This window comes from Rhinopithecus roxellana, chromosome 1 (genome assembly GCF_007565055.1).
Source record: "Rhinopithecus roxellana isolate Shanxi Qingling chromosome 1, ASM756505v1, whole genome shotgun sequence".
In the NCBI taxonomy this organism is placed as follows: domain Eukaryota; kingdom Metazoa; phylum Chordata; class Mammalia; order Primates; family Cercopithecidae; genus Rhinopithecus; species Rhinopithecus roxellana.
In genome coordinates this window covers 75,699,410-75,718,054 of record NC_044549.1, presented here as the reverse complement: position 1 = coordinate 75,718,054, position 18,645 = coordinate 75,699,410, and the positions used below count along the sequence as shown (strand labels likewise).

The 18,645-nt window shown below is 40.5% G+C and overlaps 1 protein-coding gene and 1 long non-coding RNA gene across 3 annotated transcripts; both read left to right on the top strand.

Annotated features, from left to right (window-relative positions):
* Window positions 1-646: 646 nt before the first annotated feature.
* LOC115895489 lies at window positions 647-9,056 on the top strand. Its single transcript, XR_004055687.1, has 3 exons — window positions 647-733; window positions 6,164-6,229; window positions 8,492-9,056. It is a non-coding gene; the product is annotated as an uncharacterized LOC115895489 (long non-coding RNA).
* Window positions 9,057-11,723: 2,667 nt separating this feature from the next.
* Window positions 11,724-18,645, top strand: SELENOK (selenoprotein K). Of its 2 annotated transcripts, XM_010376180.2 has the most exons (5): window positions 11,724-11,966; window positions 15,281-15,371; window positions 16,819-16,902; window positions 17,855-17,941; window positions 18,206-18,645. In XM_010376180.2, exons 1-5 carry the CDS (start codon window positions 11,948-11,950, stop codon window positions 18,207-18,209), a joined length of 285 nt encoding a protein of 94 aa, XP_010374482.2. In that variant the 5' UTR covers window positions 11,724-11,947; the 3' UTR covers window positions 18,210-18,645. The 2 variants fall into 2 exon arrangements, with proteins under 2 accessions (XP_010374482.2, XP_030781762.1); XM_030925902.1 differs by lacking the exon at window positions 18,206-18,645 and having other exon boundaries at window positions 17,855-17,945.

Here is an 18,645-nt window from a genome sequence, read left to right as displayed (position 1 = left end):
CTGGGTTCACGCTATTCTCCTGCCTCAGCCTCTGAGGAGCTGGGACTACAGGCGCACACCACCACGCCTGGCTAATTTTTTGTATTTTTAGTAGAGATGGGGTTTCACCCTGTTAGCCAGGATGGTCTCGATCTCCTGATCTCGTGATCTGCCCGCCTTGGCCTCCCAAAGTGCTGGGATTACAGGTGTGAGCCACCGTGCCTGGCTGCCCTTCCTTCTTTAACTTGGTGTCTGAGGGGTTTTGTCTGCAGCTTGTCCTGCTACATTTATTGGTTCTCTGACCAGGAAGCAAGGTGATTAATGGACAGTTGAAGCAGCCCCTCAGGTGGCTTAGGCCTACCCTGCAGGGGCCATTGAAAACAATATGCTAAGAATAGATAAGGCTCAAGGACAGTATCTCTAGCTAGTTGCACTTTTAATGAACTCCAGTAGTCAAGGACAGTATCTCTAGTTGAACTTTTAATGAACTCTAGTAGGCGCCAAGAAGGCAGACAAATAAGAAAGAGCTTAGAGACAAGGAACTAAGCAGAAGGTTACATCTGGGTGCAGAAAGTTTGTTTTGCATTGTGTTATTTTTGCTGACGTGGGGTTTATGGAGTATAAATAAAGTGAGGCGGAGGCTCTGGGCGCGGCTGCCATGTTCTCTGTTTGTCTTTGTCTCTTGTGTCTGTTCATTCTTCACCACCCCCAGCGCGGTCCTCAATAAGTGGGGCAGCGAGCAGGGTCCGCACGGGTGAGTAGTGGGGAACAAGAAGGGGAACCCCCTAGGAGCGGGTAAAACCTGGGGATTGTTAAGGGGAACCTTCTTAAGCTTTCATTATGGGGAATTCCAGTTCCTTGGCCTCAGAATATTTAAGATTATTACAAGGGCTTTTACTTTCGATTGGGGTTGATGCAAAAGAGAGAACTTTGCGGAAATTGTTTGCTCATGTGGAACAACATTGTTCTTGGTTTCAATATCAAACTGAAGTACAATTAAATAAACAAGAGTGGCAACAGGTTGTTAAGACCCTTCCTTAAGCACACCAGCGCGGTGATGTAATGTCGGCACCTTTATGGGCCCTTTGTGCTTCTATTACCCAAGCTTTGGAGCTCTTAGAGACAGACTCTGAAAAAGGAGAAAATGGGGATGAGGAGTCTTCGAAGTCTCTGATAGCCATTTCCCCTCCTTTAGATAATCCTGTAGCTGGTGGAAACGGTCCTTTGTGTCTGATGATGTGTCTCATAAAAAGGAATCAGAAATTCAAAAGGAGCTTCAGCCAGTTGTCCAATTGCTAAAACAAATTTTACAATTACAGTTATCTCCCCCTCAGCCTTCTCCTCCACCCACTCCTGTTTTTACTTTTCCTGTGGTCCATCCACCCCCATCGGCACCCAAGGTGGAAGAGGAAAACAGTTTTCCCCCACCGCCACCGCCGGTGGAAATGCTGCCTCGTTCAGGCATGGTTTTTGCTGTCCCCGCTTCTACTGCTAAGGCTGTAATTGAGGTATTGGATTCTCAAGAGGATGAGGATCCTCTATAATTGTTCCCCATTACTAGGCAACCTTTTGGCCCTAATGATCAATTTCCTCAAGGAGGTATAAATGTGCAGTATAATGTCCTTCAATTTAAATTCCTTAAAGAAATGAAAGCAGCTGTTGCTAATTATGGCCCTCAATCTCCTTTTGTCATGGGGCTTCTAGATTCTTTCTCCTCTGAGAATTTGTTTTTGCTTCTTGATTGGGAGACTTTGGGGAAGGCTGTTTTGGACCGCTCTCAGTGGCTTCAGCTATGCAGTTGGTGGCTGGAAGATGCCAAAGAACAGCTCGCCGTAATGCCGCTAGAAATCCTCCAGGGCCAACAGAGGAGCAGTTAACAGGTACTGGTCAGTTTGCTACAGTAGCGGCTCAATCTGGACTCGATGACGTGGCATTATCACAAGTTAAAGGACTGTTTTTAAAGGCTTGGTGTAAAGTAGAACTATCGGGGAAAACTGCCTTGTCTTTTGTTAAGGTTTTGCAGGGTGCCAATGAACCTTATCCTGATTTTGTTGCTCGGCTCCAAGATGCTGTAATAAAGACTGTGGGTAGTGGGGCTGCAGGCAAAATCCTGATAATCACACTAGCCTTCGAGAATGCTAATCAGGAATGTCAGAGGTTGTTGCGTCCTCTCAAGGATGCTGGAAACTTACAAATGGAAGATTTTATTAGAGCCTGTGCAGGAGTGGGAGGGGCTGCCAATAATGCACAATTGTTTGCTGGAGCTTTATCTAAGGCACTCATGGGAAAAAAGGGAGTTTGCTTCCAATGCGGAAAGACTGGTCATTTTAAAAAGGAGTGCCGTAAACTATCTAATAAGAGCAACTCCTCAAGAGTAGGATCTAAAAAGCTTCCCACTGAACCCTGTCGTCGCTGCGGCAAAGGGCGACACTGGACTAATGAATGTCACTCTAAGGTAGACAAAGATGGTAATCTTTTAACCTCCGGATCGGGAAACTTACAAAGGGGCCCTTCAGCTTGGGGCCCCAACAACAATACAAGCCCTCTTCATTTGCAATTTCCAGTCAGCTCGGGGGTCCAGCATCAGCAGGCCAGTCAGTCAATGTTAACCCCCAATTTTCAGTAGCTCAGCTTTTCTCTGCTACTTCCGGTAGCGCCGCTGCTGATGTGGCGATTTTGCAGGCTGTCAAACTCACCCCGGAAATGGGAGTTGTTAAATTGGCTACAGGTGTTTTTGGGCCATTACCTCCACATACTGTTGGATTGCTTATAGGACGCAGTAGTAGTATTCTACAGGGTTTACAAGTTCATTTGGAAGTTATAGATTCTGATTATAAAGGGGAAATTCAAATTATGGCACAGGCTCATAAACCCATATCCCTTAAAGGGGGGCAGCGGATTGCACAACTTCTTTTATTACCCTATTTTCAGTTTCCTTCACGGGGACAAAAAAGAACCGGAGGTTTTGGAAGCACGGGTAAACATATTTTTGGGGAAACTTTAGTAACTCAACAAAAACCTTTGTTTCCCCTCAAAGTAGAGGGACAAATTTTTCAGGGCTTGGTCGACACTGGAGCTGACGTTTCTATTATTGCCTCCAACCAATGGCCTTTACAGTGGCCTAAACAGCCTGTTGCTGTTTCTCTTACAGGATTAGGTTCCACTTCTGAGGTGTATCAACGTTCTCAATCCTTGAGTTGTCGAGGGCCAAATGGTCAAACGGCCCAAGTCCAGTTTTATATTGTTCCTATTGCCCTAAACTTATGGGGGCAAAATTTATTGCAACAATTTGGAGCTTTTGTTTCTATTCCTCATGTCTCTAATTCTGCCAAGAATATGATGTTCCACATGGGCTACAATCCCCTTAAAAATCTTTAAACATGTAGCCACCGTTCAGCAGCCTCGAGCCCTTCCTTTGACGTGGAAAACTAATGTTCCTATATGAATTAAACAGTGGTCTTTAACACGTAAAAAGCTTGAGGCCTTGGAAAACTTAGTTCAGGAACAATTATCCTTAGGTCATATACAGCCTAGTACTTCTCCATGGCATTCCCCTGTCTTTATAATAAAGAAGAAGAAAAAAAAGGTAAATGGAGACTATTAACAGATCTTCGTGCTATTAATGCATGTATTCAACCCATGGGATCTTTACAACCTGGCCTTCCTAATCCTTCTATGATTCCTCAAGATTGGTTACTCATGATTATTGATTTAAAGGATTGTTTTTTCTCTATTCCTTTGCATCAAAAGGATTGTGAGCGTTTTGCCTTCTCTGTCCCTGTTTTTAATAATTCTCAGCTACTTTCACGATATCAGTGGAAAGTTTTACCTCAAGGTATGTTAAACAGCCCTACCTTGTGTCAAGAATTTGTTCATCGGGCCCTGGATCATGTTCAAAAGTGTCATCCTTCTGTTCTTTTATATCATTATATGGATGACATTCTTCTTGCTGCACCTACTAAAGAAAAGCAGGCCGGGCGCGGTGGCTCAAGCCTGTAATCCCAGCACTTTGGGAGGCCGAGATGGGCGGATCACGAGGTCAGGAGATAGAGACCATCCTGGCTAACACGGTGAAACCTCGTCTCTACTAAAAATACAAAAACCTAGCCGGGCGAGGTGGCGGGCGCCTGTAGTCCCAGCTACTCCGGAGGCTGAGGCAGGAGAATGGCAGGAACCCGGGAGGCGGAGCTTGCAGTGAGTTGAGATCCGGCCACTGCACTCCAGCCCAGGCGACAGAGCAAGACTCCGTCTCAAAAAAAAAAAAAAAAAAAAAAAAAAGAAAAGCAGCAAGATGCTTTCGCATCGTTACAAACTCAGCTTTCTTTATACTCACTTAATATAGAAAAAAAATTCAAGTGGATTTTCCTATTCAATATTTAGGTTATACCTTGGGAGCACAAAATATTCGACCCCAAAAGATTCAAATTCGATGTAATCATTTAAAAACATTAAATGACTTTCAAAAGCTTTTAGGAGACATTAATTGGATGCGTCCTGTGTTAGAAATACCAACGTATCAATTACAACTCTTTTTTCTATTCTAGAAGGAGACAGTCACTTGAACAGCCCACGTCATTTAACTCCTTTGGCTTTACAGGAACTCCAGCTGGTAGAAGAGCAGCTTCAAAAAGCCCATCTACATTATATCCTTCCCGACGTTCCCCTTTCCTTTTGTTTATTTCATACTTTACATTCTCCCACAGGAATGATTCATCAAACAAATCGGCCGTTACAATGGATTTTTTGTCCAACAAAACATCTAAACGCTTGACTACTTATGTTGATTGTTTAGCTAAATTAATCATCAAAGGACGACATCGCCGTCGACAACTCTGGGGAGGAGATCCTTCCTTTATTATTTCTCAATTTACTCATAGTCAGATTACTTATCTTCTTTCCACTTCTGATTCTTGGCAAGTTGCTTGCGCTTCATTTGTCGGACAATTTTCTACCCAATATCCTAAGTCTCCAATTTTTTCATTCTTTAGGCAGCATTCTGTATTGCCCTTCTCACCAATATCTATATTTCCTGTTCAAGGTCCTACTTTTTTTACTGATGCTAGTAGTAATGGTAAAGCTGGATATTGGATTGTTCATCAATCTCGAGTTACAGTTTATCCTTATCCCTCGGTGCAACAGGGAAAACTGTTTGCTATTCTCATGGTCTTACTTGATTTGCCTTCCACCAGTTGTAACATTGTTAGTGATTCTCAATACGCCGTTTATGTTACTTCTTATATTTCTCAGGCCACTCTACCTCTTTGTGCTACTTCTTCTCTTCAAAAACTCTTTTCTTTGTTGTCTTCTGCTTTGAGTCAACGTCAAGCTCCTTTATTCATCACTCATCTTCGTTCTCATTCTCAACTTCCTGGACCGTTAGTTCATAGTAATGCTCTGATTGATTCGCTTTTAATCGGCCACCTGCAGGCTGCAGAACAAGAACATACTCTACATCACGCTAATAGTTCTGGCCTTCAATGACGGTTTCATTTAACTTGTAAACAAGCTCGTTCTCTTATCCGAGCTTGTCCTTCTTGTGCTCCTTTAAGCATTCCATCTTTCCATCCTGGGGTTAATCCACAAGGAACTATAGAAAATCTTAAGGGAAAGAAAAAAATTATAGCTCCCATAATGCCATATTAGTATATTTCCATATAAATACATTTCTTTTTTACATTTATATCATACTCTACATATTGTTTTGTAATCTGGTTTTTCACTTAATATACCATGCTTTCTCATTATTTTAATGTACAGTATCATGTTGTATTCCAACACTTAGCCAGTTCCCCATTGTTGCACAGTTACATGGCTTCCATTCTTTTTCATTCCAAATAACACTGTGATAAATATCCTTTCACAGAAATCTGTTTGAACATCTCATTGTTTCTTCAGAATAAATCCAGAAATGGAAATGCTGGGTTAAGGATATGAACTTTTTTTTAAGACTTATGATGGAAAATGTAATTTAGAAGGGTTTCTTTGGAATTTTACGCTTCTAAAAACAGTGACTGTGTTGAAATGACTACAGTTATATTCTGGGTGGCTTCCCCATGTGGGAACAGTCCCAACAGTGAGCTCCTGGGTACCCAGTTAGCCTATGAAATCTGGGTGTGAACTGCTCATGCTGCCACTGCTGCTGCAGCAGTAAGCCTAAGCGATGGCTCTCTGTCTTGTGTCCTAGCCCTGTTGGCATCCGCTACATCTGCTCCCCTCCCTTGCTAGCCAGCTGAGTCCAGCGCAGGAACAGGTCAGTACCCAGGGTGGCTGTATATCCATTTCTACTTGCTTCTCCACTTTTCTGCACATATGGTCTCCAACATACTTGTGAAACATCTCAATCTGAAAAGACTGGGTGCCATTAAGGAGTAGCTAAATACATTCAAAAGGAATGAAAAAATAATATCAAGCAACACGTCTTCAGTTGCCAGGTTCCATTTTCAGAGGCTCTGTTTCATACTTCCCATCAAAAACAAGTTACAGTTTCACAGCGAAGACGTGAATTACTGATAATTGTGAAAAATGATTTTTTGAGACCCATATTTGACCTTGGGTAATATCATCCAAGCTGCTGGTGTTATACAATTAGTAAGAAAAATAAAGTGCTCTTGAACTATTAGCAACAGCTTCCCTAGCCACCAGCTGAGGTCATAGCAACCTCCCTACTAGCATCCTCTCAAGTCTAGCTAATAATTTTTCCCACGAACAGTAATCACTGGGCCATAAAGAAAGAATTTTTCCCTAAGAGACTATAAAATAAACCTATTTTCATTGAACCTTCCATTGAAAGGACAGAAAGTGTCAAACCAAATCAACATTTTATTCATCTGTTTGGTTTTGGAAAGATTAAAAGTGGGATGTTTATCGGCAAAATAAATGTTTTTTAATCATCCACACGTCGGGTTACTAGTAATGATTCTTCCTGTTTATAAGTAATAATGTGTTTTGACAATACCAGGAAAACAGCAACTGTTCTGGAAAATGTCTACATAAATAACAGAATTGTTACAGTCAAAAGCAAAACAGTGTTTAATCTAAGACCTAAATTGTCATGCCGATTTGGTTTAATAAATGTACGAACTTCCACTTCTGCCATAAAGGATTAAGTAATTTGTACTAACTTTCCTCCTTAGGAAAACTAACAACAACAACAAAAAAACCTTAGACAAAGTAATGAGAAAAAATAACATTTTAAAGGCATTAAAAGAGCTAAAAATGAGTGAGGAATTGCTTGGCAAAGATTCAGAAGATGGAAATTCACAGAGGTCAATCTGTCATCAAGGCTTCTATTGCCCAGGAGAAATTTGCCAAGCAGTGCTTACGACAGTATCACTAAGCCAGGGTATCAACATTGAGAATCCTGGGTTACAGGAGAAGAAAGGAGACTTGCTCCTCATGGGATATCCCTTTGCATCTTTTGATTTTAATATTATGTACAGGTACCACATTCAAACAAAGGAAGATCCAAGAACCATCAATACTATGCACCAAACCAGTTAGTGAATAAGAATAGTAAATTATACATTCCTTAGTGTCACATGGCACATATCTATACTCTATTTTTTCAAAATATAAAGGCTAATGTTATATTGAGATCTATAACATAATAAAATGCACATACTGTTATACTTTATATACTCCATATTTAGGAATCTAAAGATAGGGCTTAGAAAGTAACACATATTTTGGTACTATGGAATACAATTCTAAAAATATTAAAAATTTGCTTTTAGTGATCAGTCAATGCCCCTAGAAGGCAACTAACACCTAAATCTCTGATGGTTTAACTTTAAAATTCTGGACTAGTATCCTATTCCATCTACCACTATAATGGTTTACATTGCAGTTACCAGGATTGCCAAAAATGGATCATGAGTTAAAAAGTTAGAAATTATAATTGGAATAGAATTTTTCATCCTGTAATAGAACCACAGGTTGAGTCTAGATATTCCTTATTTATTTAAAGATAGGCTATATATATATATAATCATACAGGCTCACTAGTGAAACTGACAATGTAATTAACTCTGTGAAATACTTCAGAGACTACAGATGAAATTTTTAAACTTTTTAGCCAACTGAATTCTCCAAGGATGACTGCAATGTGAATTTTTATAAACATTTTCTCATTTTGATACAGAAAATAAGTTCAGGTAGTTTAAGAAAGTGACTTGTAGAGTAGTGCAACCATCACTTCAGCTGAATTGCTGATTTGCACAGCAGGTCCAGTCTGGCTACATAGTTTTTAAAAAATTGAAAATTTAAAAAAAGAAGTTGCTGTGAATAGCAACAATAAGGAGTATCAGGTAGAAAAATGAGGCAATTAAAGGGTTAAGGATTCAGAGTCCAGATGAAATAAAGAATGCAAAGGCAATAACTCTAAGAACAAACACATAAAAGGTCAATAAAGAATATAAATGCCATCTGTTTTCATGTTTCCTAACAGTAATATTGAGGACATCTTATTGTTTCTATGTAACCCAGTGTTCCTTCATTATCTTGTGGTAAACAGCACCCCTCTCCAACTCTCAAGCCATCCAGCTTAAGTGGAATTGAGTCAAGCTCCAGCTCCAGAGGTAGCTGTCATTCAGAATGGCCCAGTCTCCAGAAATCACCTCTCTATCCATACTACGAATACCATGGTGGATTGTATACTAGTTCAATACTTCTCTTATGTGTGGAGACGCAACATAGCACAGGGGTAAACAGCACAAACTACAGAGCCTGGCTCTTGATCTTAACCTCAGTTCTGCTTCTTATTAACTGTGTGACCTTGGGCAAGACACTTGAGCTATCTCTCAGTTTCCTCATCTGTAAAATGGGAATAACAGAACTCAGTAGGGTTGAAGTTTAAATGAATGAATACATGAAAAGCAATCAGAACATTCCCTGGCACAGGGTAAGTGCTATATAAATGTTAGTTGTTATTATCGTTGTTGTTATGAGGATTAAATGAATAAATGGAAAGTGTTTAGAACAGTGTCTGACGCATAGTAACCCTGTATACATATTATCCATTATTAAAACTACCAATTATTGCATTCACTCAACAAGAATTTATTGATTACCTCTTCTGTGCCAGGCCAACGTCTTCATTCTAGACAAGCAGTATCCAACAGAAATGTAATGTAAGCCATGTATGTGAGCCAAGTATGTAACTTTAAATTTTCTAGTAGTGACATAAAAAATAAATAAAATTAAATAAATAAAATTACTTTTAGTAAAATATGTTCTTTAATCTCCAAAATATTTCAACATATCAATATTAAAAACAAGATATTTTACAGTCTTCATTTCATTCTAAATCTTTGTGATCTGGTATTTTGTATAGTACATTTCAATTCAGACTAGCCACATTTAATGTCTGAAACTAGCTTAGTTTCAGACATTAAAGAAGGTTAAGGAAAGAGAGGAAATGCTATCTTTGTCCTCTACCACATCTTGTTACTAATTATATAATTTTTTTCAATTTCCAAAGTACTTTCACCTTTGTTATTTGAGAGGCACATGCCTTGCCTTGAAGGATTGATTCGATTTTAGCAGGTGGAGAAAGTTCCCTTTGAGAGGAAACACATGAGCAGAGGCAACAAGGCAGGAAAATAAAGGGTCTATTAGGGAAGTAGAAATCAGAGAGCAAAATCTAGGATGTATCAGGAAAGCCCTTAATGCCAGACCAGGGAGGCTGGATGTTGTTTGTCAGGTGGTGGGGAGAAACTGAAGGTTTGTGAGTGGGAGAGGCAAGATTGGATTAAACTAACAGCTGAAGATAGCATGAAATGGAGTATGGAGAAACTAGAGGTGGCTCATTAGGAAATCACTGCATTAAATCTCAGGCAAAAATGATCTAGATAAAGGAATGGAGAGGAAGAGACAGCCTCACAATGTCTGATACTCAGGAGATCCCAATGTTAGTTTCTTCCTTTGGCAATTGGAGAGATTTTAAGGAAATGTCAAAAAATTGTCTATAAAAGTCTCATTCAACCAACCAACAAATATCTGAGCACCTACTACTTGCCAAGAACTATGATAGACCTTGAAGATTATAAAAGACAATAAGGCAGACAGGATTCCTGACCTCTTACGTCTTATATTTTCTTGAGGGCAAGAGACAAAAATCAATTATCAGGTAGTTTCACAATGTGAATTACTATGAAGAAAATAAATACAGAGATGAGTGGCCAGGGAAGGGCACCCAGAAGTGGTCACAACTAAGCAGAGAGCTAAAGGATAAAATGAGCTGGATGTGCAAGGAGTCAGAGGAGGAGGGTTCCAAGTAGAGACAAGCAAGGCAGAGTCCTGGAGATATTAGTAAAATCCGGGGTGTTCACAAACTAAAACAGTGTTGCCAGAGCATAAACTGGGTGGGGGTGTTCACAAACTAAAACAACAAAGTTGCCAGAGCATAATCTGGGGGGGGCGGGAGGTGTGGCCGGAAGTACAGTGAGAGGAGCCATCAAGAAGACAAGTCACCTTGGGCCTGTAGGCCATGACAAGGAACTAGATTTTAAGAGCAATAGGAAATCACTAAATTTTAGTGTCCAAAAGGTTTTAGGCAAGAGAATGAGATGATCTCCGTTTTAAGATCGATCTTGCTACAGTTTGTAAAACTGCCTAAGGATGGTAAAAGACGGAACCCGAGATTTCAGTTAGAAGGAAACTAGCATACAGCAGGTAAGAGATGATGGTGGCACGGTCTAGATTAAGAAAGGCCCTTGGGAACATTAACGGCCCCGCCCTAATATTTTTTCAGAAATTATCCTTTATGATTGTGCTGCACAAATCCCAAGTGAGGTGAAGGATATTGTCTTGTCCTATTATGAACTTTTCCGGGGAAAATGCTCTCTCCAAAATCAACATAAAATTAGATCTTTGTCACTTCTAAGTATTAGAACATAAAATCTTAACCGACGTTGTTAAACTCAACATAGATTTCCAGCATGTAATTTTCATTTTCTGGAAGGTGATTAGGAATCTTTCCAAAGAGATGACACATGGCTTGAGAACTGGGGGGGGGGGGGGGGGCGCGGGGGGAGCCAAAGGAAGCAGTCATTAGGTCTCCACGCTGAAAGAACAGCCAAGTGCAGAGGCCTTGAGATAGGAATGAAATGGCCACGTTCAAGGAACAGAAGCAGCCCAGTGGCTGGAGCAGAGTAAATATCCATGGTATGTGGTCCACATTTAGTGACTGTCCAAGACATGCCTTCTAATTCGTCTATCAACAAAGTGGTCAGAAGCAGTCGCCATCAATAAGAAGCAAAGAAAGGGTCTACAGTTAAATTTACTTTTCAGTTGCCTCACAAAAGGCTAAGAAAAACCCAGTTTCTGGTGAACCCAGATAGAGATGTTCATTTTAAAGAGAATGAATATATCTAGGAGGAGCCTGGCAGTATATTCCCATTTTAAAGAGAATGAATATATCTAGGAGGAGCCTGGCAGTATATTCCCAAACGCGTGACAATAAAGTTCCTTCACGTGTAGCCAGCACCCTCCTACCAAATCTCACAAGCTCAGCACCCTCAAACCTCAACATGTCTGGAAAATTCGGAAGCATTTCCTCCTGTCAGAGGCCCTTCAAGCCACTTCACACAGGACAGCCTCTCCTACCCCGACCTGGAGCCTATCAATCAGCGAGAAAACAGTTTCCCTCCCTGAGCGGTGCGAACCAACTCGGCACGATCAAGTCGGATAGAGCACTAGAAACCGAGGGCTTCCAGGGTAGTCCTTAACGTCATATCCGGTTGCCCGCTCGGTCGCCCCCGCCTAACCGGAAGTCGCTGGTATGACGACGCAAAAACGCCCGTCGGGGGCGCGTCTCTTTCAGCAGCCAATGGGCTCTGCCTACCTTAGTCCTCGTCATCATTTTGTCTAATCGCGGCCTGTGACGCTAGAAGGGCGGGGAGCAGAGGGAGATACAGAAGCCGAAAGGGGCGAGGCGCCCGGTCGATCCGAAGCCGGCTAGTGGGAGAAGATGGTTTACATCTCGAACGGTAAGTTGAGAGCGGACTGTGGCTTCGACCGGTGACTTGTAAGATCGGACCCCAGGTTCCTTTCATCGTCGCTCGCCGAGTCTTGGATCCGGTGCGCCCCCTGGGCTTAGCGCTCCGCGGCCGGGCAGAGCTGGACGCGAAGTCGCCCCGGCTTATGGCGCGTCAGCAGATGGTCTCCGAGCCGGCAGTCGGGGGCCGAGGTCCCGCCGGCCTCACGCTGAGTATTGGGAGGCCTGCAACCCCGCCTTCGTATAGCAAGCGCTTGATTGTGGATTTGCGAGGGTGGTCTTTCCTCTCGGGTGTCGGTATCCTTAAAACTAGTAAGGACAACGACGCGGATGCTGTACACGTAGCGCTTGTGCCCTGGGCACTGTTTCAGTTATTTGCTTATTGTCACATTGAATCCTGTTTTACGGGTGGAAACTCTGAGGCGCAGATAGATTAAATAGCTTGCCCAGGATCACAGAGGTAACAGTTAATGGCTGAGTCGGGATTCGAACCCAGGTAGGCTGGCGTCAGCGTCCTTGTTATCTACTTTGCTGCCCCTTTCTACAACGTGTAAAAAGACCGAGCCGACCTAGGATGATAATTAGATGAAAGCTTTGCATAGGCTTTTTCCCCAGGAGAGGGTAGCTAGTCATACATGGAACTTTTTGCTCGAATTTCAAGGGGCACGGGAAGAAGTACTATCTTCCCTTAGGAGCAACTTAATTATTACCGGAATGGAGAATCCGAGAGACTTAATTCTGCGACCTCACGAAGAAGATGACCGAAAAGGAAGGACATGACTGTGTCAGATCAGTGCTAGAGCTGCCTGCCCACCTGTTTGACTCAGGTGAAATTTTTTGGTGCAGCCTTAACAAGGAGTTGTGGATCACTGGAACTAGGTCTTGGTTCTATTTGAGTCATCTGTTTTTCTCCAGAGAGGAGTAAGGTAGTCGATGGGAAGCCTTCTGGCCGAGTGCACTTTTGCATTTCTTGACTTTTCAAAATCTCCCCTCCTCATCTCCCACTTAAAAATCTTTGAAACAAGTAGATTGATGGACACTACAGAAAAGCATCAAAATTCCATCTTAGTTTTGGGCGCTTTCAGACTTTGGTCTGTTTTATAGCCTGTTTTATAGCCTTTGTGACATAAGCTTAAGGCTGGAACTTTTGTATGAATTATTGAATAATTCCTTGTATTTGTTGTGTCTTACTGTGTTCGCATTATTTCATTTGGTCCACATAAGTAGCTGATTAGGACCCTTTATGGCACTTTAAGAGTTGAGAAACGCAACTGCATTCAAACACCTTACTTCTATCTGGGGATATTGGTGGAAGGGACATTCTGCCTTCAGAAAGGGAAAGTGGAAAAGCAAGATAGAATCACAGAGGAAGAAATGACAGGTTCCAATTAGATCCACCTTCTTAGGACTGTATTATCAGCACTTAATGGACAAAATCTTTCTCTTACTGTCAGATGACTTTTTTTTTTTTTTTTCCCTCTCAACAATCTTATGTGATGGCTAGCCCTGGAATACTTTTTGTTGGAGAGAGAAAATGTCACATCAGCCAACGAAGCAGAACTAGTAAGAGGCAGAGAACTAAGCCTGTCATCCACCCTCTAAAGTTTTGTAGCCCCTTGCTCTCAGTAGCACAGTGAGAGCTTAGATCCAAGTGGATATCTGAAATTAAGCTGGTCAAGAAGAGAAAAGTAAACCCTCATGGAGTGGGTAGCGGTGAGTGGGGTTAACTCTTGGGATAATGGAAAGGAGAGGTAGTTGACAGTTATTCTTCCCCCCAAATATTCTGACATCTTGATTTGCAAGGCTGAAATGATAGTGTACCAAATTATGTTATAGCTTCTATTAAAGTGGTTTGAAAAATAGATCCAGTTTTGCTTAAGATAAAACTAGAGTCTATTAGAATCAAGAGTATGCAATTATAGAAAACAGTAGTTATTTTAATGAAGAACAAGACAAATTCTCTTTACTACTTAGCGCATACACACTCTTTATAAGAATTTTATAAAAATAACTGATTCCAAAGCCTTGTAAGAGTATGAATAAGCAATCTTTTTATACAGGCAAGAGACTTTGTAAATGAAAATACTCAACACATTTAGGAATATGGAAGTGGTGTGAGCATTCCTTTATATTCACCCGTCCCATTTGTTTCTTCAAAGTACTTGAATAAAGAGGTTTTTTTACACCCATGTTGATAGCAGCATCATTCACAGTAGTCAGAAGGTGGAAGCAACTCAAGTGTCCATCGACAGATACGATTGGGTAAACAAAATGTAGTATATACATATAAGGACATATTATTCAACCTTCAGGAAGGAGATTTTGACACATGCTGCAACATGGATGAAATTTGAAGACATGCCAAGTGAAAAGCTGGTCACTAAAGGACAGAAATTGTATTTCTTCTTTTACGAGGTTCCTAGAGGAGTCAAATTTGTAGGGACAGAAAGTAGAATGGTGGTTGTCAGGAGCTGGGCGGAGAAGGTAATGGGAATCAGGGTTTAATGGGTATAGAGTTTCAGCTGGAGAAGATGAAAAAGTTTTAGAGGTGGATGGTCGTGATGATTGTACATCAATGTAGAATGTACTTAATATCACAGAACTATACTCTTTAAAATGGTTAACGATTGGTAACCATTGTTACATTTTTAAACCATGATAAATGTTTGTTTTTTATACATATATATATACACACACACCCATATATATAAAACAATTTTTTTTTTTTTTTTGAGACAAGTCTCGCTCTGTCACCCAGGCTAGGGTGCAGTGGCGCAATCTGGGCTCACTGCAACCTCTGCCTCCCGGGTTTGAGCAATTCTCCTGCCTCGGCCTCCTGAGTAACTGGGACTATAGGTATGTGCCACTATGCCCAGCTAATTTTTTATAGTTTTTAGTAGAGACGGGGTTTCACTGTGTTAGCCAGGATGGTCTCAATCTCCTCACCTCGTGATCCACCTGCCTTGGCCTCCCAAAGTGCTGAGATTACAGGCATGAGCCACCGTGCCCAGCCTTTGTTATATATTTATAGAAAGAGAGAAAGTAGTTGAATAGAATGAAGTCACCTGCCAAGTTTATGAACTGTAGTAGACTTTTGACATACTAGAGGAATGTCCCTAGATAATGGAACATTACTCCTCCGAACCTTTCCTTGGAATGATGCTCACAGATTTCTTCTGGTGTTGGCCATTTGGACCAGTGGGCAAGTTGAAACCCAAGTCAGTCATTGTTACCTAACTAAACATGATGCCTCTTGGGTTAGGGATTTGTAGCACTCACTAAAGTTTCTTTAATTCTTATCTGTAGGACAAGTGTTGGACAGCCGGAGTCAGTCTCCATGGAGATTATCTTTGATAACAGATTTCTTCTGGGGAATAGCTGAGTTTGTGGTTTTGTTGTAAGTATAGAAGTGCTCTTAATTGCCCTGATATTTAAGTTGACAGGAGTCCATTGTGTGCATTATGTTAGGTGTCTTAAATAAGCTCAGTTTTCCTGAAACAGTTATCTATTGCAATTTTAAAAATAGCTTTACATAGGGAAATATACTTTAGTGATAAAGCTGCTACCACCAGACATCTTATGAGTATATGTTAATGGGATTGGTAAACTTGACCACGTCTTAACCTTGGTGGTAACTACTTCAACCTATGGCTGGGTCTGTCCATTCTAATGCTAAATGACTGGGCCTCACTTTCTCTCTACTATTCTTGTTTTTTTTTGTGTGTGTGCAACGTTCATTCCATATTATATAACAAGTAAATAAAAGGGTTTTATATCCTTTTTTTAAAAAAATTCCAAAGTAGTGAAGTTTTTTATAATGAAGGGTTAGAATTGGTAAAGGAGACAAAAGTTTAAATGTCTTCATAATTGTAAGCAGTTACTAGTTAAATGCATATTTTGGTCTTTTACATGCTGTTTGTTAGAATTGTTCAACAATTAAGAAGTCTTACTTATTCCTAAATTTGAACGTATATATTTGAGTGTCTCATGATCAGAGAACTGTAGGGATGGAAAGATATGGGAGACAGACCCTTTTTCATTGACTTTACTGTCAGTAAATATCTTCATATTGCAAGGGTGGGCATGACTGTGGGAGGTGAGCATCAGAGGAAGTTATCCCAGATAAAGGAAACCACATGAAGGATGAAGAAGTTTGAGTATCAGGCTGTGGTCTTTATGCTTAATTTGATCTTAGCCGTGGTTTCGGAAGTTTAATTTTATAGCTGTATATAGCATAAATTAGATGGTGTAGAATGTAAAATGGAAGAGATGGTTCCATAGAAAAATACAACAGGGCACAAGAGAGGCCCTAAGTTACCCAATCCAAAACTTACTCTTTTACAAATTTCACCTACTCCATGTTGTTTATAAAAGTACTTTATACTCAGTTAAATCCTTCCATATAATTTTACGTATCATTTTAAAAAATTCCATTTAAATGGATTCCCAGAAGCCCATGTGCCTTTGCCACACCACCCTCGGCCCCTCCTTCCCCAAGATGTTAGGTAGACTTTTGCAGGGGAAATGAACATGAGACACTGTAAAAACCCGATGGCTGATTTAAAGTGGAGGTCAGGGATGACTCTGGTTTCATGCTTTGTCTAGGGGAGTTATTAGCATATAAGAAATACAAGGAAGGGTGGATTTGGTGGACAACATAGCACATTCAGTTTAGACACATGCCTAAGTTCAATGGTGTTGTCCAGCTGACTGCAAGAAATGTGGTTTAGGAGCTAAGTGGGTTTAGTAATCCTCTCACAGAGATGATAGTTAAAAACCATGGAAATATATTTTAGAATGTTGTCAAAAGTGATACCTTTGTTGTTTTCTGCCCCTTGTTTCAGTTTCAAAACTCTGCTTCAGCAAGATGTGAAAAAAAGAAGAAGCTATGGAAACTCATCTGATTCCAGATATGATGATGGAAGAGGGTACAGCTTTTTAAATTGATAGTAGTTCTTTTTATCTCTTTGTATATCTTAATTAAATTAGATATTTTAGGTAGATAGATTTGTGGAAATTAAGAGTTTAAATCCTGTTTTAGAAAATTAATGCATTACTGTAAAAGTCAAATTGCCTCTGATTTCATAATAATCAGAGTTAATCTGACAAAACTAAAATATACATCAAATATCCCATGGGAAAAGTCTAAATTAGAGGATGAAAACTGATGGCCAACATTAAAATCTGAAGATTTCTTCTTTTTAACATCTGGATTTCCAGTTGGTAATTAAAAACTTAGAAGATCACCAGGTGCCGGTGGCTCACGCCTGTAATCCCAGAACTTTGGGAGGTTGAGGTGGGTGGATCACACGAGGTCAAGAGATGGAGACCATCCTGACCAACATGGTGAAACCCCGTCTCTACTGAAATATAAAAATTAGCTGGGTGTGGTGGTGTGCGCCTGTAGTCCCAGATACCGCAGGAGGCTGAGACAGGAGAATTGCTTGAACCCAGGAGGTGGAGGTTGCAGTGAGCTGAGATTGTGCCACTGCACTCCAGCCTGGAGACAGAGTGGGACTCCTGTCTCTAAATTAAAAAAAAAAAAAAAAAAGCCTTAAAGATCAAGATCAACTAGCACTGGGCTAGGCTTATGTTTTTACCTGGCAAAAATCAGCTGGAGCTGGGTTTCAGTGGGGCATTACTGGAGGTGCTGTTCAGTTCATCACAATTCTTTCTTGACTCAGTTCCTTGTGTGCATTATGTATCTAGTCCCTTTAAGTGTTTTATTTTTGCCTCGTGACCTAAAATGGTAGTTTCTATTTTAAATTGTGTCTTAGGATCACGCGGGTGCTGAAAAAGAAAAGGGTCTAGTTGAGTGCTTTTAAAAGGAGACAAAGTTGTGTCTGTCAAACAGTAGATACTAACTTTTTGTTTTATTAGGCCACCGGGAAACCCTCCCCGAAGAATGGGTAGAATCAATCATCTGCATGGCCCTAGTCCTCCTCCAATGGCTGGTGGATGAGGAAGGTAACTTCAGATCTGAAATTCTTTTGTAGGATTTTGTTTTGAAAATGCTTCTGTAGTAATGTTTTCTTTAAGAAGTTGCCCAACAGCTTATAATTACTCAGATATTATTTGGAAATATATTTGTTATCTTAACCCTTGAAAAATTCACTGGCCTTATTATCAAAATGTCTTTTGGAAAAGGTTTTATAACATATAATAGGTTGGGCTTTTCACACAGATCCAAATTAATAACCAGTAACTAATTATTGTAACATTTTCTTTCAGGTAAATGTCTGCTCTAAGAAGCAGACAACTGGACATGTGCATTCACAGCAGAAGGAAACCATCAAGAAGTGGAAGGTCGACCATGCTGAGCAATAGATGAATGTGTCTGTCTAAACAAGGACTGCTCTGTGTCCTCACAGATGAATGAGGTCATGCTAGGAATTCCCTCTGCAGGGAACTGGCCTGACTGACATGCAGTTCCATAAATGCAGATGTTTGTCTCATGACCTTTTTGTATAGTTTATTAAAGTATTAATATAGTTTTAATAAGTAAATATTTTTAGGTTGCAGAGTGGACTCCTCATCTTTATATTCACGAAAAAACAATCTGAAGAAAATAAAAGCCTGTGTATTTAGCACTGTTAGTGTCACCTTTTCAACTTCTGAAATACTGTTCATTGTTAACTTTTTCTCATTTATAAATCACACTATTTATTTCA